The following is a 24,885-nucleotide window of genomic DNA, read 5'->3' on the forward strand; positions in this document are numbered from 1 at the left end:
AACTAGTCTATGATCCTATGATTCTACCCACTTCTGACAGGGGGGAATGGCTTTAAACCATTTCCTCTGATTTAACCTCATGATCTCAGCTAATAAAGTTCTCAGGCCATGGAGCCAGGCTGAGAGAGCTGGGCTGGGTCAGCCTGGAGAAGAGAAGGCTCCTGAAGGGGAGACCTGAGAGCAGCTCCAGTGCCTGAAGGGGCTGCAGGAAAGCTGGAGAGGGGCTTGGGACAAGGGCCTGTAGGGACAGGCCAAGGGGAATGGCTTGAACCTGCCAGAGGGGAGACTGAGATGAGCTCTTAGGCAGAAGCTCTTCCCTGTGAGGGTGCTGAGGCGCTGGCACAGGGTGCCCAGAGAAGCTGTGGCTGCCCCATCCCTGGCAGTGCTCAAGGCCAGGTTGGACACAGGGGCTTGGAGCAAGCTGCTCTAGTGGAAGGTGTCCCTGCCTGTGGCAGGGGCTGGAGCTGGATGGGCTTTAAGCTCCCTTCCAACCCAAACCATTCCCTGGTTTTACGCCAGCCGCAGCCGGGACACAGCCGCACCTTCCTTCTCCGAGGGCAGCTGCGCACTGCGGGCTCGCCCCTGCCCGTTTCCACCGGGGCTGCTCACGGCTCCCTCATCCCTGAGGTAAAGCCGCTGCCCGCCGCCATTCCCGCCCTCCCGGGGGCACCACGGCCCCAGCTCCCCCCTCAACGCCGCTCCCGCCCGAGGACACCCGCCGCGGGCACAACTGCGCAGGCGCAAAGAATCCTCCCTTCCTTCCTCCCTCCCTTCCTTACGCACTCACGCACGCACGTACGTACGCACGCACGCACGCACGCCTCCTTCATGGGGGCGCGCGCGCGCTCCCGCCGGAAGCCGGTTGCGAGGCGGAAGCGCGTGCGCGCGGGACGTGCCCAGTAAGGAGCGGCGGGAACGGGCGGGATGGGGCGGCAGGGAGGGAGGGGGGCGGCGGCTGCCGCTCGGTCCCGGTCCCGGTCCCGGTCCCGGTCCCGGTCCCGGTCCCGGTCCCGGTCCCGGTCCCGGTCCCGGTCCCGCAGGGCTCCTCGGGCCGCTGTGGAGCCCCGCAGGACCCGGGCTTGGAGCATCCGCGGTGTCGGTGCGCGTGTGCCGCGGTACCCCGCGGTGCGGGAGGGGGCTGAGGGGAAGGGGAGGCCCCGGTGCCCCGCAGCATCCACCCCTCGTGTCCCTCCGGGGAGGCTGAGTGGGAGATCCGGGAGTTAAACGCGGTTTGTGACCGGGAGTGGTGGGACAGCGGGCTCACGGCGCGGGGGTTGGTTCCACACAGCACGCCGTTAACGTGGTGGTTGTGGTCTGAGGAGGGACGCGGTGCGGTGGTGCTGGGTGATGGCATCTCTTGAGCCTGCATCTGGGACCGAGTTCTGTGGGGTTCCCTCTGCAGGGAGCGGGTGTTTGCATCCGTGTTGTGTGTCTGCATCCTTACAGCAGGCAGCGTGGAAGGACGGGGGTGTCCGGGGCTGTGATTTCGCTCCACAGACGGTGGCATCTCGCTGACGGACCCTCTGGTGTTGCTCGTCCAGAGGTACAAAGTTTGAGACTGATCAAACCAGCTTTATCTTGCCCTGAAAACTAAGTTTGTTACCCAATGGTATCGCAAAAACTGGGGATCCGTGCTTTAGAATCTAATGAAGGGATTGCTTTTGTTTCAGGGGGTATGGAGTAATTATTAAGGAGGAGGAAAGAATATTTGGAGAACCACTTTTGAGCAGAGAGAAGAAACTCGGTACCCCTGAAAATGTTACCCCAAAGGCAGCGAATGGCAGAGATACAGGGAGGAGCAGAGATGAGGGAGTTACAAAGGAATTAAGAAGCTGTAATTAATAACTGTTCTAACTGCAAATACAAAGGAAGAGCTGATGTAACTTTTATAGAAGAGAAGGGGCAGGCTCCGTGACACTTGATTTGGGAAGTCAGGTGAGATTCTGGGCTTATTTGACCCAAGTTTAGGAAGCACAAACATTCCTTCAGGGTGAAATGATCCACAGAGTCAATCTCAGTATCTGTTACTTAGGTCAAGGTGCCTCACCTGTGGTTTGAGCGCAGCTGTAGCACTGCAAGCATTGTGGATACCTGTATTCACCTTTCTACCTATAGATGGTGATCTGCTGCTGTCATCCAGTTGTGTTGTTAAAGTAACATTGATTTTACCCTTGGTAGTGGTGTTGGGTCACCAAATACGGATTTAGTTTGAACAGAAAATCATGTCTTGATGCTGTTTGTTAAAAAAGCAGTTCAGGGCTGCTGCTGTGTGGGTTGGGTTTTGTTGCCTTATTTTTGGCAGTGGCAAGTGTATTAAACTCACTTAAACTGGATGATGCCTCTTCTGCAAGGAAAGTCTCTTGACAGTTGTACCCAGGCTCATCCACTCATCTGTAACGTATCTGTTGCTGACTGGAGGGAATGGTGCGGCTGCTGCTGATCTGGCAAAGTGCAGCTTTGGATTTACTGTTGCCTCTCCCTGTCAACACTGGAGTAGTTTCTTTTTCATTTCTTTTCTGACTCAGGCTAAAATATTTTCGATTCCCTGGGTCAAAGTTTGTGTATTTTATACTTAGGGGGGGTTGCTTAGGGCAACATCATTACTTTCTTGATTTCTGAGTTTGATCCATGTGGCCTTTAATTTGAGAGCTCTGGCAATGTATCTTATTGGATCCTTACTGTGGTGAGCAGGCTTGGTGGGAAATCAGTCTTCCTGCCTTATGGAGTAGAAAGATGGAGAAGAGCTCTCCAGCTGGGTAGGTTTGATTTGATGTATCTTCTAGGGAGACGTTGCTGGTGCTTGGGAAAGGGGAGGTAGAATTTTAACCCCGTTTTGAATACTGAGGAGACTGAAGTAAGGTTTAGTTCAGGGATTTGCATTTGGTCGCTAATGCCAGATGTTGCATTCCTAGGCTGGTTGTATGCAGGTCATTTATTATGCACTGGACTGTATTCCTGTGGAATTAGAACACTTGTTACAGAGTTTATAGTGGGCTCTGTGCTTTTATAGTGGCAGCAGGAGGACAGATAATACCTCATCCAGCCTAACACCTGCCAGCACATAGTTATCTTTTAAATCACTTTTGTATATGTGTAAATCGGCAGAGAAGGCTGCACTTTGTGTAATTTGGCAGTGGTTTTCTTAATCAAGCAAATACTTAATAGTGGGACACTTGTTAAAACTGTGCTTGTTGATAATTTTTTTCCTAGTGAGTTATTAATATAGTAATTTTTACAGACCTCTCAGAAGAGGTTTCTCTTGTTCAGTGACAAATAGTAGTTTGTGAGCTACTTAATGCATATGGTTGGCATGAGTATTTTGACTGCTGCTCCTGGTCTCTTGTAGAATCTTTTCTTGTCACAGGTAAAAACATGCTATATGTTTGCAGAACAAATTGTGGAGCTTTTTGAGAGGATGCTTAAGTTTGTATGTGTATATACAGTGCAGTGTTGATCTGGTGACTGAATTCTCTCAGGTGGTTTGAAATCTTTTACCCCTCTTGCTGCTGTTTTTATGCATTTTAGCAGATGCCTTTTCAGCTTCTGGCTCAGCAGTGGAGGAAATTGCTTCTGGGCAGCTTTGGGCTTCATGGTTAGAAATTATCCAGTACTGAAACCCCTCCTGATTGTAGCACGCTTCCAGACACGAGACAGTAACCGAATGCTTCTGGGTGGAGAGAAAGCTGGGACTAGCTGTTGTGCTATTAAATGCCTGAGGAACAAACCCACAGACAGTGCTGTAGCAATGTTTATGGTGGGTTTATTTTTTTCAGGTACCTTTTGGCTTGTTACAAAGAGCAGCTATGGAGAAGTGGAGCTTAATGACAATCACTGTTTTACTGGCACTTACTGTACGCTGGACTGTGTCGCTCAGTTCTTACTCAGGTAATACATGTTCATGGTCTGTAAAGCAACCACATGAAGGTGAATTATGGAGCTTGTGATAAATTAAAATAAACTTGCATGTAAAATCATAAATAGGAAGCAATGTGTTATTTCAAGTATTGTCATATTTTAGTGCCTCTCTGTTTCCCTGGGGTTCGTGTAATGCCTTGCTCCTGTGTTTCTGAAGTGTGCAGTGATTAACATCACAGCTGCTTGGAATAAAATGCTGAGGAAAAAACACCACAATGTGTTTTTCTGTGTGTGTGGTGGTCAGTAATGTTTTAGGAGCTGAAGAACAGCTGCCAGTTCACCCCATGCCTTTTGTTTCAGGAGGTGCAGAATGTTATTGCAATCCAATTGTACTTTTGTTTAATCTTGTCCTTTAAGTTCTATAACAGATACAGCCTTAATTTATATTTAGCTAAAACTGTACTGGTGGTAATGAGGACAGTGTGATGTGGAGTGAGCGATTACACTCTGCCTTGTAGCTATACTTCCTTAAGGTTGTTTACAGCATAAACTAGAGCTATAATCTTTTAATAGATGAGGTTTTCTCCTCCCCATCTCAGCATGCTTGAACGAACTAGCAAGCTGTTTTTTCCAGACCTCTCAGTCAGTGCCATTCCTGCACTTGGCATGAGCTTGCACAAAGCTTGCTCTCTGCAAATTAAAACCCCCTCAAACCCAAACCGTTACTTTTAATCCCCATCAACTAAAAGAATCACAAGCTCAGTCAAATTCAACTCTAGTTCTCCGTTAAGGCAATTGGGAGCTTCGTTCCCTGAGTAGTTGGAGTTGTTCTGTAGCATTCGAGTGATTTTTAAACTGGTAGCTCCTGGGTTTCACTTACTTGAAGGAATTTGCTTGTGAAGTTGCATGCACACCTTGCACAGTTGTTTGATTTCTGAAGGTGCCATTGTAAGAAATCTGCTCTGTAGGTAACAGGCTTTTCTACCCATCCATAGACAGCAAACTAAACACCCTCTCTTTTGCCACACAATGCTAAATTCCTGTTGCATTGCAAGTACTTACAACTACTTTGCTAAGTAGATTTTTTAAAGTCAATTTAATTTCAAACCTGTCCAGATTTTGAGAGTCTTAAAGTGAAGCCTGAGCTAAAATATCATATTTTCTAATCTTGTTTCCTATGCAATGATCGTATAACTTATTTTGGAATAGGAAAAGCTGAGTCTGATCCAATCCAGCTAATTATTAAAGCGTGTGCTTAACTTTGAGCATTGGCTGGCTATAAAAAAAAAGGCAAACCTGAATGTTAGAGCGGTCATGCCTATCCACACTGGGTGGTTTTTTTCCTCTTTGACTTCCTTCAGGTGTAATATACATTTAATAACAGGAGCAAGGCAAAAAATGGTCAGGGTAGTGCTTAAACGGCTGTGATCTCGTGTTGCTTTCACTGCTGCTCACTGCAGTGAAGTTGAGCAAAGGATTGGAAGCAGTCATCGTTCACTGAAGCGGGCTCTAGTAGAAGTGATTCAGCATGCTCTGAAGTGGTGTGGCTGGCCAGAAGCAAGGGGGTTAATTCTGCCCTTATTTACTGTAGAGTCCTGGATTGCCGTATCGGTTCTGTTCTGTTGTCGCTAGCCATCCACCGTGTTTTTGGATCTGCCTTCTGGAAGCCCATAACTAATACCTAGTTTTGAAAGGTCACCATTTATGATCACCTTAGATTGGCTGATCTTGGAGAAGTATTGAGGAAAACCTTGGCTTCATACATTAATGCATATTTTTTTAATGCATTGCTAAACTCCTGCTAAATTAAAGCTAAACATCCCTGTTGAAAGGCAGCTTCAGACCCTTAAAAACATCTGCTTCCAGGTAACAATAGAACTCAGTAAGACCACACTAAATTAAAAGTATTTGTGACCCTTTTCAAATAAAACACTCAATTTTAATGAATTCTGAATTCTGTTTAGCTGCATTACTTGATGCTTGCTGTAGGTGGAAGCTAAATGTGCATTCTCAGACTAAGACGGATGCATGATCCAGCTCTGTATTTGGCTTTCAGTAATCGAACTTTAGGATTAAGATCTCTCCTGGTCATTCTGAAGGAATTAATTTCTCTTCCTGTGGTGGTTTTTCTTTTGAGAGCTGAAATAAAATGTGTGGGTTTAGATATGTACCGATGTGCATATGAACACACACAAACACTGTAATTTGGATAATACCTTTTCTTATATTTCAGTAACCGTATGACAGTTTCTTTGTTCTAGATTTATAGTTACAGAACAGTCACTGCTAAACCTCCTATTCTCCAGTGACCTCACTTATTTGGGAGACTTTCAGTTGAATGTGCCATACCGTGGAGAGAATCTCTTTACTCCCCTGGATTAAAATAGCAGAGATAATGTTCTCTCCACTACCCAGGAATAAGTAGTACATATCGGAGCTTGTGTGACTCCCACAGACATGGATCATGTGAAAAAAATATAGATGGCTTTCCTATATTTTAGAGAAACTCTTAAATCTCTGTCTGGCTCGTGTCAATATTTTACTGGAAGTGTTATCAGTCCAGTTCCTGTTCTCAATAAGCACAGGTTAATAGAAGTAAATAAATTCTGTGATAAAGATGCTTAACATACTGCCATTATCGGAGTTAGGCTTATGTTGAGGCGATTGTTTATGAGTAGATGTCTGAAGTATTTGCATTGATAAAGCTTTTTGTCCTGTGGAAATAAAAGGAATATCTTGGTTTCCTGAGAGACTTATGTATGCATCCGTGAAAAGTGTCCTTTAATGTAATTCACTCCGCAGAACTGCTACATAGCAATCACTCAGTTGAAAAATGTGTGAGGGCGAATTCCTGTAAACCGAAATGGAGCAGTTATTATTTAGAAAGCTTTGTAGATCATAAGAAAAAATCCTTCCAAGCCTATTCTGTGTGCTGAATGGCCTCATTCGGTAAATGGCTCATCTGAACTCCTCATTAAGGGACAGATGCAGTGTTCTTGCTAGGCAGACAGCAGAGGGAAGGGATCTGGGGGACTTGCAGCAGGTCCCTGGTTCTAAGGAAATATAAAGAATAAGGCTGGTTGTTACTTTTAAAAGCAAAGCAGCACAACGTGGCTGAAACACAAGCGAGAACACTGTCAGTTGTTATATACTAAGGACACGTAGTAGCTCACACAGAATCAGTACAGGGTGTCTGTTACGTGCATTTTCTTATTTCAGAGAAAGTGCCCCATTTTTCATCTACACTTGGAAATGATTTTTTTGTCAGATGAGGAAGCAGTTCTTCACAGTGGAATATCTTGATAAATGCTTGTTGCAGAAATATCCAGAAGGCCAAAAGAATGTGTAACTTTCTTTTTTCCCTTCCCTGTTAGACTGCGTAGCTGATGAGGTCTCTATTTCGTTCCCAAATATCATAAGGGAATGGAGAATAAAATTAGTGACATATCAATATGCAAATGCATATCTAGAGGAAAAGCAATCTGCATAAACTTAATAAATCCCTAAGCACTGCCGTTTCGTTTTAGGTGCAGGAAAACCACCTGTGTATGGAGACTATGAAGCTCAGAGGCACTGGCAAGAAGTTACTTACAATTTGCCCATCAGGCAGTGGTACGTAGTGTGTGGGTTACAAAGGGGTAAATGTAATGAACCTTTGGGTTGTATCTTCCTTTAATATACCTTTGAGATCTCTGCAACATCTCTACTGTTCCCTGAACTATGCTAAAATCTGTTTTGATTAATGCAGTATTACCCTGTTCTTGAGCTGAGACACTGTTTTCTTCTCAAAAAAGCTAAAATTTGGAAGTTTGACTTGCTAGCTATGAGTTTCTATAACAAACTTTTCTGACTTCTCTGTTGTGAAGCTCCAGCTTTGTTTTGGATTGAATGGAAAGATCCAGAAGCAATTTTTTATCAGGTTTATATGAGATCTTATAGAAGCTTATTCTCCTGGGTTAGAAAAAAAATCAGTTCAGCTTCCTGAGTTACAGATCTGTAACACACTAAAACCTGCATGATTATCAGCACTGACGAAACCAAACCAAGCTCTGCTCATCTCCCCTAAGCTGGAAGGTAGAGGCATGCCAGTAAATGCAGAGATTTGACTTCTTGTGCTGGAGCACTGGTTGGTTTTTACACCTGCACATTTGTTGTTCATACCCATGTTCTTAATATAGGTTTTAAAATGTGGGTGCCTGGACTCTAGCTGTAACGAGAGTGAGCTTCATTTGTACAGATCACTTAAACCAGTAGGAAAATGATTCCAAATATTTTATTTCTTTTTATATTGTTCCTGTTATTTCTTAGAGCTTGCATGGAATGGCAAACGTGATTTTGTCCCTGTATATGCTACAATGTAAATTGGAACACTTTGGAACTTCAGTTCATTTTCCAATGGGAATGGTTGCATTCTGTTTGCTGTAATTTTATCCTTAGCTGTCTGTTGGGAAAAAGATTAATATGACATAATAGAATATTAATTCAATTGTATTGCTGTAAATATATGCGGGGTCAGCTCTGAAAGTACGACACTCTGAAACCCTGCAGATGACTTTATATTGTGACTTTGGATCATCCTGTTGTATCTATATTATCATTTCTCTTCTGTGTTTTTCTGGGATATCTAAACCCTCATTGTGCCAGAGTTGGGATAATGAAGAGCTGACATAATGATGGAGTTGGCAGCTTTGATCCACTCTGCTACGTGGAACTATATGTACTTAAAATTAAGAGTTATAGCAGGCATTACTTCTAGGCATTCCCCGAGGGCAGATGAAACTATATTGCAGGCCGGGTTTCGCCTCTGGGCTGCCAGCTGGGCATCTCAGCCTTGTTGTATTTGTGCTTTTATTTATAACAGAAGTTTTTTGGATTAGGTCTGCTTTGAGAATTGAATTTCTAACACAGCAAAGTCATATTCAGTTTTGGGTGGTGGAAAAGAACATTTTGGCTGCCATGGAAGGGATTACACTCTAGAAAACTAAGCTAAGCTGTCTTTCTCTTCCTGTAGTGTAGAAATAAGCACAAAAGACATTATACTTCAGGGTGTAAAAATAGTATTTAAATTTGAAGTTGAGATTCTAACCACTTCTCATGCTGTTGCTTGTTTAGTATGAGAAGAGCTGTCTGTGCAGCAAGTGTTCCTCTGTAAACTTGGCTCTGTACGTACAGAGAGAAGCTCTTGGGAGGAGAGCTGTCACGCTGACTGTTAAACAGGCACCTATAGGTTATATAGCTGTGTGTTCCATGCTTATTTTCTTTGGTCCAAAACAAAGATGTGTAAGACAAATTGGTGCAGTAAACTACAGTATTAGTTTCCTTGTGTGACATCTCTGAGCCAGAGGCCAGAACTTAAGTATTTCTTTTCTATATTACTCTTTATATTCTTGATATTATTTATTAAAGGCTACTCTAAGATCATCCTTCCTTATTACACTGCTAGTTAAAACTGTGACAGCTTTTTTTGCTGAGTATTACTGGGTAGAGGGGTTGTTTTTTCTGTTGAAACTATGAGTTTATGGACAGTAAGATTAAAGAAAACCAAACAAAACCCCCAGACCTAAGACAAACCCAGAAAGTTGATGACAAAGTTGTGGGCCCTTACAATGTGCATGAAGAATCTGAAGTGCTTTGGCATGAACAGTCTGGAATTGTAGGGTAAGAAGCAGAGATGCAGCTCAAAGAAATGTGATTTATCATCAGCTCATCAGATTCTTCAGGCAGCTCATGAAGAATTCAAGAAATATCATTTACTATAATAGATGTCAAAAATCGGCTGCATTTGACAAGAGAAGCTGGAAGAGCCACAAGCTTGCCCCATGGCAGTTAGGCTAGTCAGTCTGTTCCACTGTGAGATATAAAGGGTCTAATGCCTTATTTTTATGACTACTGTTTTCCTTGGATAAGACCTTCTGCTTCTCATTTGGAAGAGGTGACTTAATTCTGACTGCTGCCAGTCTTCCATACACGTGACACAACGTAATTCCAAATGGGCAAATCCTTTTCCTTTCTTTCACATGTTCCCCCTGAGTTTTGAGGCAGAACGAGGTAAAGTGGTTGTGGCTGATGTATCTGGTGGAGGTTTGTGCCCTTGTATGGTTATTGAGGTTACTCTCATAACTTGGTGCTGCCTTCTAAGGAACTTTTTAGCCTCTACTCCTATGTTCATGCTGACACTGTTGCCTGGGTGCCCCTGCTGTGACACAGTTCTCTTCCAGATATATGCTGCTTTTTGTTTGTGTAATATCCTTATGCCACCCTTTTCCACTTCTGTTCCGTTGCTTTCCAGCAGTATAACTTCAACAGGTGGTTTTTCAGCACTTCCAGATTTTCTGTTGAGCAGAAGCAATTTACAATGTGCTACATTACAGTCTGACAGAGGAGCAGAGAAAGGTGAACTATTCCAAAGTCACTGTCACATACTGCATGTGCTGTCCAAGTCCAGGAAAGAGAGGAATAGGTTTAAATACAAGGAAGAAGAGTAACAACTAGTGAATGAAATTTCTTTTGCAATTTCCCTTGGTTTTATTTCTATTTTGGCTGTCTCCTGGAATTACTGACATGGGTGACAAAGGTAGGTTTGGTTTGGAGATGGAGGTAAGGATGTACAAACCCCAGCACAGGCAGCAGCCTAGAGCTGCAGTAGATTTCTATAGTGGTTCTTGTGCAGGCTTTGTTTTAGTCTTTGGATTCTTGTCAGACTCTGTTCACATCAAGGGTTTTCCCTCTCCAGGTAAGTAGCTTTAGCAGTGTTTTTAAACATACTTTGCAAACACAAGCGCTCTGGGTCACTTTTGCTTTTGTTTTGTTGAGGTATTTAGTGTGCAGTAAAAAAGCAGATGTAGAAGTTACTGACTCCTGTGTTTGATGTTAATACAAATATTTGGGTTAATATTTAGCCTTGAGCAGAAACAAAGCTGGAAATGTAGAGCCTCATTAAGGTTTTAATTATTATTCTAGGTACTTCAATACAACTGATAACAACCTGCTGTACTGGGGCCTGGATTATCCGCCTCTTACTGCCTACCACAGTCTTGTGTGTGCTTACATGTAAGTTCATGATTTAAAGTACTTTATGAAATACCAAATTCATCTCTCTTCTCCCCCTTCCCCTCCCCTTTTTGTGTCTGTCTCTCCTGAGGAGAGAAACCAGTAGCTAAAAACTACCAATCTGGACAGCTGATGAAACGGAGAGTATTGTTTGCTTCCTTAAAGCTAGGGAATAGCTTTTATGTGTATCCCTATTGCTTAAAACTAATACTGCTGGTTTTCTGCCTTGTAATTACCTCGAGGGGGTCTGAAGGGTTACATTCCTTCTGCAAGGTCTGTAAACTTTAGCAGAGTTAGACGTGACTTAGACATTTATGTTTCCATAGAAGCTACTGTTGGATCAGTGAAAAGTGCCGTAGGAATTGTGCGTATCTCATGGGAAAGCTCTCGTGTGTTGAGAGCCCAAGTGACATTTGATGACTGGATATCATGTAAATAGAATTCTGTTATTGGAATACTTTTTCCACAAGGGCTTTACTGCTGTTGGAATGAGACTTATGGAATAAGAATGTAGGTTAAAGTGCACCGGCTGAGTTATGTGGGGCATCTATGTGAACTGTAAATGGTTTATATTTAATACTTAAGCATGAAAGGTATTTACAATTGTTTTTCTAAAAGTCAGTGGAACCACACTGAAGGTGGTTACATTGTCCTAATAAATATTGTATTCCAGTTGTCCTGTTTGCAAAGATGATTCCTTTTTAATTGCCAAATAGCAGCTAAAGTCTATAGCATAAACTGATGTAGCCGGGAGGGAAATCTCTCATTGATCACTATTGCTCTTTGAAATCTTCCTTCTCCGTTCATCTTAATTCTTGGAATATGCTGCTGTGCGTGTCGTCTTTATTGCTGAGAGGAGTGTAAAGGGAAATGAGAACTGTCTACATTTTGATGTGTCTATACTTTATTTTACAGTGCAAAGTTAATAAATCCTGATTGGATTGCCCTGCACACATCTCGGGGGTATGAGAGTCAGCCACATAAGTTATTTATGCGTACAACAGGTAGGAAAATTATATTTCCTCAGGATGAAGGTACAGATTGTCTTGCTTACTAATTTAGAGGGTTTAATGTCATGCAGCTTCTCTGGCTTTACCAGTTTATTCCCAGTTCTTGGACTTGGGTAGCCATGCAGCTCCATTTATGAACCAAACTCCTGTGTTCTTTTCTCTTCTACCATACTTGTGAAGCTGATGGAATACAGAAACAAGTTCTTAGCTGATTCAGTAAAAACTGTTAAGACAAAGCCACTTAGCTATAGCATATAGCTGTAATATAGCTTATAGCTATACAATATAGATTATAGCATAATCTATAGCATTTTTGAATTGGAAAACATTTTGTTGCTTTCCCTTCCATTCTCATAAACGTGCTTTTCATTTACAGCTTGGCTTGGTCTTAATTGTGGAATTATTTCATATGTAGACTGGCATTAACAACCTCTTGAGGTCTTGGAGAGGTTCATTATGAGCTGTGTGCTTTATCTTAAAGGAAGATGTATTTGCCACTTTCAGAGTCACCACTTTCTAGAGATAAACTGTTAACAAAAAGGTAAAATTGTATTTTACCGCTTTTACCCTAAACTTCATTTTCCTGCAGTTACTTTTCTGATTGTTCTGAGCTACAAAGGAAAGGCTAAAATAAGTGCTGAAAAAATACATGTGAACAACTTAATTCAGTAGCTGTGTCAGTGGGTCTGCAAACAATGGGGCCTGTGAGCTCTTGTTCTGTAAGCAGTGGTAGATGCTGTGTTATCCTGTTACTATTTTCTTTCATTTGAAGGGTTTCTCTTGCTTTGTGTAGCACTGGAATTGCACAAAATGTTTTTGGATTGCAACAGCAGAATCTGTTGTTCCTCAGTAGCTTTACAGTACTTCACAAACCTCTGTCTGGTCCTAGGAATTGATTGAATTGGAAAGAAATAAAAATCACTAGAACTTAATTACCCTTGAAATGGGCTTTATTAGTTTTGAAATCAACTCACTTGACAAACCACTGATGGCTGGAGCAGAGCTGATAAACGCTTTTTAACAATAGCCATTAGAAGAATGCATTCAAATAATTCAGGGTGGTCGGTGTCAGCTCTTGGCATCGCACCTTTGTCTGAAGTGTCAGTGGATTTGTTTTGCTAATGCCTTGGGTTTATTTGTTTAATTATGGCTTCAGCACTGAATAACTGATGTCTTTAAACATTCTCTTCCAAATCCTATGACTGCAAAGAGGCAAATTATACTTTCCCTCTTGGAATAACTGAAACTGGTGTATAGGAATAATCTGACTCTTTCTTGGACTCTTAAGACAACACTCAATTCACCTGGTGGTTTAAGCATGAGCAGGAGTTGACACAATTCCAGTCAGGTGAGCCTGCTGGTTCTGTTGTCCACCCTCGTACAAATACTTGCTGCAGGCAGATGATGAGAGCCAAATAACTAGTTTTAGACTGTTTATTCACATGACACAGACTAGGGATAGTTATAACCTAGAGCTTCGTAATTGTGTCTCCAGACTATTTGTTTCATCAAACAACTTGACTGGATCTGGTTGTAGTTGATTTCTTTGGAGAACGAAGAATGCCTTCTCTCATTTCGGCATGTGAGGAACTAGAGTGTGCTCTCTTACTGACTGAGGCTGTGCCAGAAGCCAAAACAGCTGAACGCATGGAAGCAGCAGCTTCTGGACATCAGAAATGATAGCATTTGAGACATTAACAAGATCAAATTCTGTGCACCCATTTTTTTCTGTCCTTTGAAGTGAAACTCCCCAGTTTGTTCCAGTGAAGAACTTTCTGATATTTTAATGTTTATTTCCCTATATTTTTTCCTTGGTTTTCCCAAAACTATTGAAAAAAATGAGCTTTGGTGTAGCTGCCAACTGGAGCTATGTTTAAAGCAATGAAACATACTGTAGCACAATGTAAGATAATAGAAAAGCTTATTCAGCTGAAGCTGTAGCCCTGGGACTTGTGAAATCCAGCTGAATTGAATGACTAAGTGAAGTTTTCAGTGAGGGTACAGAGGTAAAGCCCACATTCAAAAGGCAGACAACTAGTCTCACCCCAACACTGTCTAGTTATCATCTGAGTGATAACCACCAAACACAACCAAGACACGGAGCATTCAGAAGTTAAAACCGTAAGTAAGAGTCGACGATTCACAATCCACATGAAGATGTGTGACTCAAGCAGCATTAAATGGGGTATGTGTGAGGCTTCTAATACAAAGTTACTCTTTGTTTTTCAGTGATTGTTGCTGATTTGCTGGTTTATATTCCTGCAGTTATTTTATATTGTTTTTCCTTGAAAGAAACATCTACTAAAAAGAAGGCAAGTATCTGGTGTGTGTGTAAGTGAAGAAACAAGGAGAGCATCCTCTTAAAACAGGGGAGAAATGTAACAGTACGAGAGTTAATGTGTAGAACACTGTGATGGTTTTAGTTGACATAGAACTGTTGTATCTTGTATTAAAGGCTTTTCAATTAAAAAGATAAAGCCATTAATTATCTGACAGCAATTAATATAATGCTTTCAATAACAAGATGCTCTGAACTCCTGAATTATGTCTCTTTATGAACTTGGATAGTAAACCCAAGATAGGGGAATCCAGGAACTGCTTTGCCTTGCACAGTCCTTATGGCAGAACCCATGCATTGTGGAATAAGTCTTATGGTTTTTGGAGTGGTTCCAAGGCTTAAGATGGATGTGGGTGATCTCAGCTGGCTGGCAAAGGGGAGCCTGGTCTCTATTCCATGTTTTCTCACTTATGGAAAATCTTGATCTTTCTTGATTACTCAGAATATCGCTGTAAGAATATTGTAGAAAATCAGATTCCTACATACAGGATGCACCATGGAGGGGCAAATTTTTGTACTGGAGTAGTAGTATAAGTTCCTCTATTTCTAACTTAGAAATAATTATTTTCCTCTTTTTTTGATCCTTCTTGCCAGGTTTCCAGTGCTCTCTGCATACTGCTTTATCCAGGCCTCATTCTTATTGACCATGGACACTTTCAGTATCCTTCTTCTGCAGTGAAATTCCTTTTGATTTATGAAGTACCACTGTTCTTTTAGTAGTTGTCTTTAGCTGGGCAGGGGGTTACTTCTGTGTACAAAGGCATCTGGGGGGCTTCTGCCTACCTCAAAGCAGAGATGACAGAGAAAACTGTAAGTCTGGAATATATTTGGGATAAATAGTTGAGATTGGGACAAATCAGACATGAACAGCATTCTTCCTGTGCCTTGAGCTCATGTTTGTCAGTCACCTTATTGCAGAAAACATCACTAGCATGACATCGAGAACACTATAGAGTGGAAAGAATGATGGCTTGTGCTCCTGTGCTTTGTGTTTGGAGAGAGAACCACCTTAGATCTACCTGAGGTGGCAGAGGGGTGAGTCAGATGGAGTATGTAAAATGTTCACTTCTGTAAAATGTGCCATCCTGTCTTACCTTTGCCATTACATGAGACTGGATTCACTTCACATAATGCCTAACCATTTACCAGCTGGGCACCTAACATGAGTTAGGCTGTCAGGCTGCCTGGTCAGTGTCGGTGGCAGACACCTTCAGATGGACTAAGACTGAATGAGATTTGAACAAGATTGCTGGTTTTACACTGGTTTTGCACATCATAAAACAAATGCTGTTAGCTGACTCCTCCAGGCTGCGCTAGGTAGTGCCATTGAGCCAGTGGGACACAATCTTGGAGTTGTAATGAATGTTAATTCTTGTTAATATTTAACTATATTATATATACTATATTATAATATACTAATAGTTAATATTTAACTATTCCAAGGAGATGTTGAATCTCTGTGTCTACTAAATCAAGTCTTGACAATCAAATACTAACGTGGTTTTCTAAGAGAGGGCCTGGTGAACTTGGAAGACAGCATATCTTAGAATGTAGATTTCAAAGGAAAAGAGTTCCTAATGCTACTGGGTATTTGACTTACAGTTCAGGGCATCTGAAATTGTATTTGTGGCCTGACTCTAAAGATACAGATTGTCTGGAGACATCACTTACAAGGATAGGGATGGGAATGGATGCATCTCTTAGAGAAAAGGTGGTGGTCAGGAGGTGGCACAGGGTTACACTTTCTAGTATGCATAAAGAGGAAGGCAGTTATCTGCTCTGTGTGTTCCACGTTGGATAGGGCAAGAAGTAACGTCCCTAAGTCACCGTAGGGAATACTTGGGTGGTTTTTTTAAATACGTGGAAAAATCTTTGAACCATAACTACAGTGGAATGCTGGAATAGACTGTGGATATTGTGGAATCTGAGCATCAAATCCTTAAGAAAAGGTTCCACAAACCTCATGTCTGGGTGATGCAGGTGTAGCAGATGCTGTGTTGAAGCGGACAGACGCAGTGCAGGGTCTCCTGTGCTCTGTTGCAGCCCTGTTGCATGGATAACTTCCCTAGCTGTGACCAGCTCTCAAGAAGTCAATAGATTTACTTAACCTGAACTGCTGCTGCACATCTCTGCAAGGACAGAGCCTTTTGATGGTGATGTGAAATTGAGATCTCAAATATACATGGCAGTAAAACACAGCCCTAAAGGGGGCCTACAAGAAACCTTTGGACCAGGGCCTGTAGGGCCAGGCCAAGGGGAAAGGCTTTAAGCTGCCAGAGGGGAGACTGAGATGAGCTCTTAGGCAGAAGCTCTTCCCTGTGAGGGTGCTGAGGCGCTGGCACAGGTTTTAGCAACTTATTCCTTGTTTGTACAGTATTAGCACCTAAGGGGACTGCTTGTGGATGAGAGTGTGGTGTGAGTATATCACAAAATCCTCAGGAGTCCTTGATCTAAGTAAAATATAGTTTAAATACTGATGTATTTGAATGTTCTGTATGTACCTTTTGAGACCTGGGAGGAAACACTCTTGAAGTGTTTATCTTTAATCATGTAAATACCAAGAAAAACATGTTGACCCTGATGTATTTGACAATATAGTCCCCAAAATCCTGGTTGACTTTAGATGTTACTTGTATAATGAATATACAGGCTATTTAGCCTCAAAATTGCCTGTGCAAACTTTGAATCGGGCTTTGTAAATCTTAAATAGAAGTACAGTTACTTCTGTGTGTGACCAGCATGGTTAAAATGGGCAGTGTGCTTTTAAAACTAACTTGAAAGAACTCTTATGTGCCATTTTTACACTCATCCCTCTGGACATTCATTGCTGCCTTCAGTATGAAGATGTGTATCTTGTCCTTGACATAAAAAACCATATACAACTCAGTGAGCCTGGGCCTTGCCCTGTGGGGTGTACTTTATTTGTCTTATGACTGGGACCTGTTGGGCTCAGTGGCCTTTTGCTTGGCCTTAAATTACAAGCAAATGGAACTCTACCATTCTCTGCCCTTTTTCTGCTATTTGCTTGGCAAGTGCTTCAAGAAGGGACTGAAAGGAAAGGGGTAAGTGACCTAAACCATTGTATCCACTTCCTGGCATTGGGAATGTCATTCTTGTTTGCATGTGGGCACTTCTGCATTAATTTCTAGTGGAAGATCCTTCTTGTAATGTATCCCTCTCCTGCAAGATAAATATATCTTGTTGAGGTCTACATGAAGTATTTCCATTGAACAAACAGCAAAATCTATTCAGGTGTGTTTAGCACTCTTCATGCTGGAAACTAACTTAAATCTGGGCTGCAGCAGGCAAGCAGATAAGATTGACAGCAGTAATTCTATGGTTTTCATGAGGTTGTTCTCATTAACCTGGGGACAATGAGCTCTTCCTGTGGTGCTGGTGGCTCCTGATTTAGATTTGTTGCCTTCAGTTCTGTACCCCGTGTTGTAAAAGGTTTATGCTGTAAGCTGACTTGTGTTACCAGTAGGTGGATTGATCTTTTCTGATGTGTTTCTCTTGCTTGCAGATTAGTATTGCTAACTAAGATAGCAGGGACAGTGGTGGTTTCCTTCGCTGTCTGCTGGCTCCCGTTCTGTACCGACATGGAACAAATCATGCAAGTACTCAGAAGACTCTTTCCCATTGACCGAGGCTTGTTTGAGGCATGCATGTTTTCTTCTCCCCCACCCCACTGTAAATGTTCTGTATTCTTAGATCCCTTGAGAAACCTTCAGCGTGACCTTTAGGGATTTCATGTGGGAGACACACCACAGAACTCGTAATTTGAGCTGCCTTCTTCAGCAGTCATTTCTTGCCAGTTATTTAATCCAGTATTTAACCCCAGCTCAGCTGGCATCTTCCAGGATATTATACGAGTAGACAACATCCCATCATCAAACCCATACTTCAATCCATACATTTTTCCATTGAAATAGATTCCATCGTAATTGACAGTGTCAGAAGATGTAACCTTGAAAGTCAACAGCTTCAGCCTCTGTCTGTAGTCCTGCTCAGCTTCTTTGGGACAGGATTCATTATTAAAATCAAATAATTAAAAATAGTGGTTTGAGTGCATTTTACAACTTCCTTTTTGTCCCACTTTGCAGAAACTGGCACTGAAAATCCACTGTTTTCCAGAGGTTTTAGGCCAGTTCTGCTTTTCCTTTTCCCCAGGCCATGGAGATTTGCGTGCTGCAGGGTGCTGAGTACCTTAAAGTAAAGCCTTAATCCAGGAAAGCAATTCCTCATTCACCTAATGCTAACACAGCACCAGGGAGTCCTGCTGATAAAGGAAGGGGGATTCCTTTCCTCAGCAACACCGAGTTGTTGCTGCTGTTTTCCTTAGTTAGGGCATGAATCTTAATATTGCACTTTAGAAAGCAGCTTCTCAGCTTCCAGTTCTAGCACTAAAATGAAGCTTGGAGTTTGCAGGGTTTGATGTCTTGGGGATTTAAGCAAATATTTACATAGGTTAGTTCATCTTAAATATTGTTTTTATCTTCTTTAGGTATAAATATCACAAATGGCCCTTTTCTCTTGCTGAAGGGCCAAAGGCACCTTTTTATTTAGGCAGTGCTATTGAAGTGTTCTCAGCGTATTCTCTGCTAGGTTAGTTAAAAGCAAATAACCCAAACCCCGAACCCCCGCAAAATGACCCAACAACCAAACAAAACGCCCAACAACCCCTCCAAAAAAAGACCATGTCCAAAAATCCCAAAGTAGAGCAACCCCTCCCCCTCGCCCCAACAATAACCCTATTTCTTAGGAATTATTTGGAATTTAGAAATGGATAATTTTGATCGTCACGCTTTTCATTCAGTACCAAGTTTAAAACTAAAATGTGTAAATGACAATAACCAAGGAGTCAGAAAGAGCTGACGGATTTTAGTCTAATATTAGCCCAGATATTTCCCGAGCTGATCAGGGGGTGAGTTGCTGGATGCTGATCGAGATAAACCAAGGAATTGTCCACGTAAGCAACGCGCAGTAAATTTACACTGGGGTGCCTGGAACAGGTTCTTTGAATCAGTTCCCATTTACAGCAGCAGTAACAAATGCTGCTGGTTGTAAAACAGTATTGGCTACTAAGTAGGCGTCCCGTGTGTGTGTGTGTGCTGGTGCTGCCAAACCCTCTGTTGGCTTGTAATCCTGAGCAGGTTTGAGGCACATACTCTGTATTGCTGCTGAGCATGTGAGGAAGATGGCTCAGTTGTTGGTGCGAGCAGCTTTCGCGGTGTTATGTCTACACAGCTGTGCCTCCAGCAGCTGTTTCGGGATGAGTTTCAGGAGCATGAGAGCTGTGGTTACAGATTTAATTTTGAAAGTGATCCTAGCACAACTGCTAATGTCCTTAGAGCTCTTGATTTATTAGGGGTTAACTCTGTCATTGCTAGCAGGCGGTAAGCACGGCTAAACACACGCAGGTACGTCACGAAACGTGGCAGGGTACAGAATGTCTTCACGTTCGAGCAAAGATTTGCGTACAGCAGTGTTTACTCAGGGACAGGTAGGTTCAGAGCCTTATTCTCACAAGGTGTGTGATCTCCTGCATTCAGGGGCAGCCTCTTGTGCTGAAGAACTATTTCTCCGTGACTTTGAAGTATGCTCATCCCTGACAGTGTTCAAGGCCAGGTTGGACAGAGTCTTAGGCGACATGGTCTGGTGTGAGGTGTTCCTGCCCATGGCAGGGGGGTTGGAACTGGATGATCTTAAGGTCCTTTCCAACCCAAACCATTCTATGATTCTGTTTAATTGAGTCTTTTGAAAGTTCTCATTTTGGAAGATCAGAATAATATAAAGTACATCTAAGCATATCTGCAAGTGTCTCTTTGCACTATTGCGGTAAAACCCAATAATCCCCCACTTCCCAGGCCCCATTCTTGTCACAAATATTACTTCAAATGAGTGTTGTTATCACTAATTACCTTTTTTTCCCCCTTCCAGGATAAAGTAGCCAATATTTGGTGCAGTCTAAGTGTCCTTATAAAGATAAAGGATGTAATATCGCCTCAAACTCAACTAAAACTCAGGTAAGACATAACTGAAGTGTTTTACATAAGTTATTGTTGGTGTTAATTTCTGCAAAATGACTGATTTTGGTCAAAGAATGAGAAATGGTGTTTAAAATCTTGAATAAATGTTTTCTTTCCTCTATTGTACCTTCCTCCCAAGCGATGCTTGCTCCAGGTGATAATGCTCCACCCCTGGCAGTGTTCAAGGCCAGGTTGGACAGAGCCTTGGGTGACACGGTTTAGTGTGAGGTGTCCCTGCCCTTGGCAGAGGGTTGGAACTGGGTGATCTTAAGGTCCTTTCCAACCCAAACCATTCTATGATTCTGTTCCCCAAGTGCTGTTAGGAATATTGATGACTGAAAAAATTCCTGCTTGGTTATGTAGTGATTTGAGCTACTTGGTTGGTTAAAACTGAGATAAAACTTCCATGCTTTCCTCTTAAAGAACTACCTCCTGTAGTGCTCTTGGAAGTTAGAGTTCACAGGTCCGGTTTTCTGACTAAATGGGAGGATTCAAGTCTAGGTCTGCAGAACCAGAAATATCAATAGATATCATAGAACCATCTGGGTTGGAAAAGACCTTTAAGTTCGAGTCCAACCGTTACCCTAGGACTGCCATTAATAAATGCTTTATTCCTTGTTCAAAAGCATGTCTGTCAGTGAAGAGCACTCAGTGCTCTTGTGATGGAGCCTCCTTGGGTCATTTTGTACTTCTGAAAACAAAAACCAAATTTCAAACTTAGATAACCTTCACAAGTGATCATATGAGAGCGTGGATGTAGCTCCTCGTGTATTGAAACTGGTTTTCTTACACAACTCCTTAGTTTTGCTGTAACATTCCTGAGCCTGCTGCCTGCTTGTGTAAAGCTCACAGCCCAGCCTTCTCTGCGAGGATTTAAGTTTGCTTTGGTAAGTGCATGTTTTTAAGCGCTCCTTGGTTTAGATCAACCACTGAGTAGTTCCACCCGCTGTGATGTGAACTGTGGTACCGGTCAATGTCATTGTGCTGCTGCTGAAGAGATCACTTGAAGTGCTTTGTTATCATGTGTCCGGGGCTCTGACCTGTCTTTTAAATCCAGATTTTCTCCCTGAGCCACAATTATTTAGTGTGCATTCTTATTATCTTCCTCTGAAGAGTCTCTAGAAGGTTCCATACACATTAAAGCCTTATACAGGGTTGGAATGTCTCCTGTTATTGTTTAGCTTCCAAAGTACTGGTTTTTCTTACTCTTCAGCTGCAAAAATCAGTAACAAATGTCCCCAGATGGACATGTGAGCTCTTGGTGGTTTGAAAATGATACTGTTTTCCAAATGTTTGCCTTTCCTTAGTCATATCATTGAATTTGAGCACATGAACCTGACTTACATGTGAAAATCAGTGTTTCCTCGAAATCAAAATCCTATGGAGCTGGTCCTAAGGTTTCAAGAGTTAAAAGATAATTTATACTTCTAATTTTATGCAAGTAAAGTTTTGAAAGTTCATCACAGCATTGCCTTAAAATTAACATTTATCCTTTCTAAGAACTGGTTTACGTTGTAGTGTCTTGTGTTTCGTTTGGTGGGAGGAAAAAGGACTGTATTTAACTTTGGGGTGTTGGCTGGTCATGATAATGACCAAAATTCAGTCAGAGAGGTGGGTAGCTCTCATCAGGACTGAGCTTTGCCAGTGTTTGTGTATGTGAATGTTGTGTTTGCCACACAACAGCGTCCCACAGTTTGGGGATGCTCTTGGCAGTAAAGCAGGGCAAGAGTGAGGGCTCTTTGTGTTAAGTGCTTTGTGACTACACTGAGTAAACTTTCAAGCAATGTGTTTCTCAGTGTGTAGAGGTGGTGACAGAAGCACCTCTATGCACTTGGAAATAGCACTGGAGTAAATGTAGCAGTTAATTAGAAAACTACATCATTTAGCTCAGAGATTCCTGTAAAGTCTGTGCCAGCAGAGAAACTAAAGCCTCCCTTTGCATTGCAGTCACATAGACTAATGTGTCTCTGATTTGCTTTCCTAAGGTTAGTTGTGCATTGTCATTTTTCCTGTTCTCCTTTCAAGTACATGAAAAATCTATTCTTCTAGTGTCAGTGTAAGTAAATGATTTTTCTGGGGATATATTTTGATCTTCTTTTCCTCACCTTGTTATTGCATGCTGCTTCCTCACTTACAAATACATCTGATTGTAAAAACTCCACACATTTGCTTTTCTGAATAACTCATAAGTGAAAGCATGCAAATAGAGCCATGCTGCTCTCTCCTGCTTCACCCATCTCTGGGCCATGTGTCCTGGAGCACGGAGAGGTACAGGCCATAGCTGCCTGCCTGGGGCTGGTTGAGGTGAGGGTCCATGCTAAGCAGAGGTGTCACTCAGCTGCCCAGCATGGCTGCAGGTTGAGCTTGGATGTCCTGTGTGTATCTGAAAGTAATGTTTGATAAAGGAGGATTTTGAGAGGCTCTGGCAGAGGATGCTCTTCAGGTGCGGCCTGTTCCTGGGTTTTCCAAGCCTGTGCCAGTGTGGAATAGAGCTCTGCCTGACCTCCTGGAGGACTGGGAGCACAGCATCTGGGTAGAGGGGGAAGTGCTGTCACTCAGAGTTTATCTGTTTCTCCTCTCTTCATTCTAGACCAGTCTGCTTAATCATAAATGAAATCCCTTTTATGGCCACGTGGTTTTTACTCGTGTCAACCTTCAGGTGAGTTGGATGCTGATAATAGTGTTTAAATAGCTGTTCTTTCCCCAGTTCCAGTATAAACATCTCCTTTTCCCCTTTCTTTTTATGATCTTTAAAGTATAACTTGGATTGTGCCCTCACTTCTGTGGGTAATTCTGTTTTAACAGCATGCTGCCTCTGCTGCTGAAAGATGGCCTGCTGCTGGCCTACACTGTGACCATGCTGGCGTTCCTGTCAGTCTGCACCACTTCCTTTTCCATATTTGAGAAGACTTCAGCCGAGGACCTGCAGCTGAAGCAGTTCTCCCTTTCCCTGAAGGGATACGTTTCTTGGTTTAAGTCCTTTCCCAAGATTGTCAGGATGCTGGTGAGCCATTTTAATTCCCACAGCTCTTCCCTGCAGCTCTTCCTGGTACTGAAGGAGTTGAATGAACCAGTTTTATGTCTGTAACTGCACATTATTCCCTGTGAGGGTGCTGAGGCGCTGGCACAGAGTGCCCAGAGAAGCTGTGGCTGCCCCATCCCTGGCAGTGTTCAAGGCCAGGTTGGACACAGGGGCTTGGAACAAGCTGCTCTAGTGGAAGGTGTCCCTGCCTGTGGCAGGGGTTGGAACTGGATGAGCTTTAAGGTCCCTTCCAACACAAACCAGTTTGGGATTCTGTGATACAGCCCCAAACAGGGAAAGCCACACTGCACCTGTGTAAAGATGTGCTGGAATGTTTTTCTGCAAGTATAGAGTGAAGAATACAGAGCAGCCAAGTAGTAAAGTAACAGCTTATTTGTTTGAGGTTTTGAATCATCATTAGCTAATGCATCATTCCTTCTCTTACAGTTCCTTATGTCCATAACCCTGATGGCTGTCCTGTCTGTGATGAGTGCCATGGTGCATCCCCCACAGAGGTTACCGGATTTATTCCCTTTAGCTGTGTCTATTATTTCTTGCTTACATTTTATACTATTTTTGGTGTATTTTAACATTGTTATTCTGTGGGACTCAAAGAACAGTAGAAGTCAGAAGAAAATCAGTTAATGAACCTGTGAAGATCAAGGACTAAACTGTATTCTCCATGAGCAGTGTCTGGCATTGCAGGTAAACCTGCTCATGCTGTAATACAATTCCTGTATCCTAATGAAAATCAGGAAACACATAATGTGTATTGAAACACAAAGTAATCAAGGACTTTTAAAGGAAGGAATATTGTGAAGAGCATTTGGAAATGTGACTTGGTGTCGTCTGCAGAAGTGTAATACTTTTTGTTACCATTTGTAAACTTAAACTCCCTAATAAAGGACCAAATTTTGAGTTAAGGCTGAAGTCCCCCGCCTGTATTGGCAAAGCAGCTTGATGCCATTGAGTTTACAGGTTTCCCAGCATAAAAAGTGTGAGCAAGTGGGTTAAGTATTGAGTAGAAACTCCTCACTGGTAGCTCTGAAGTTGTCTCACTGAATTGTTTTATGACATAAACTCTTCTTGTATCAGTTTCTGTCCCACATCACTCTTTGCTACCCAAGTGGGGGGTATGCTCTTCTCTTGGTTCTTCATCTGGTGCTGGAGGGGAGGACATGTGGTCTCCAGCAGATGGGATCTAAAGCTCAGCCCCAGCACAGACCCAAGTGCTGTAGCCCGTAAGCACAGCAATTCACTAGCAGCTTTGGTTCACCCACAGGCTTTTGGTTTTCTTGTGTTACGTGTTCCTTTCCTCAGTACCAGCACTTCTGGAATGCTGAAGAATTGTCTAAGCCACAGATACACACACAAGCTAATGCTGGGTGCAGGGGTAGAGGCTGTGATGTTTGGGAAGGGGAAGGCTCGTGCGTGTGCAGCAGGTTGGAGGATGCATCTTCCTTCACTGTAGTCATCAGCTGTGATTTGGTTTTAACACAGTTGTAGTCTCTTGACTCAACTGTTTCTAACAGGGCTGAAAGGCCAAAAGCTCTTGGTTCTACTGAAATAAAGCTGAGGATA

At 42.6% G+C, this 24,885-nt stretch overlaps 1 protein-coding gene across 1 annotated transcript; it reads left to right on the forward strand.

Moving 5' to 3' along the window:
• Positions 1–856: 856 nt before the first annotated feature.
• Positions 857–24,227, forward strand: ALG6 (ALG6 alpha-1,3-glucosyltransferase). The gene is made up of 15 exons (XM_062617582.1): positions 857–899; positions 3,774–3,885; positions 7,383–7,467; positions 10,816–10,905; positions 11,821–11,909; positions 14,145–14,227; positions 14,848–14,912; positions 17,130–17,315; positions 17,777–17,912; positions 20,194–20,279; positions 21,085–21,169; positions 22,268–22,338; positions 22,873–22,941; positions 23,088–23,286; positions 23,752–24,227. The coding sequence occupies exons 2-15, from the start codon at positions 3,804–3,806 to the stop codon at positions 23,947–23,949; spliced, it is 1,524 nt and encodes a 507-aa protein (XP_062473566.1). The 5' UTR covers positions 857–899; positions 3,774–3,803; the 3' UTR covers positions 23,950–24,227.
• Positions 24,228–24,885: the final 658 nt, after the last annotated feature.

Source organism: Pezoporus occidentalis, unplaced genomic scaffold (genome assembly GCF_034315485.1).
Source record: "Pezoporus occidentalis ecotype Australia unplaced genomic scaffold, CSIRO_AGI_Poc_V1 ctg198, whole genome shotgun sequence".
NCBI lineage: Eukaryota > Metazoa > Chordata > Aves > Psittaciformes > Psittacidae > Pezoporus > Pezoporus occidentalis.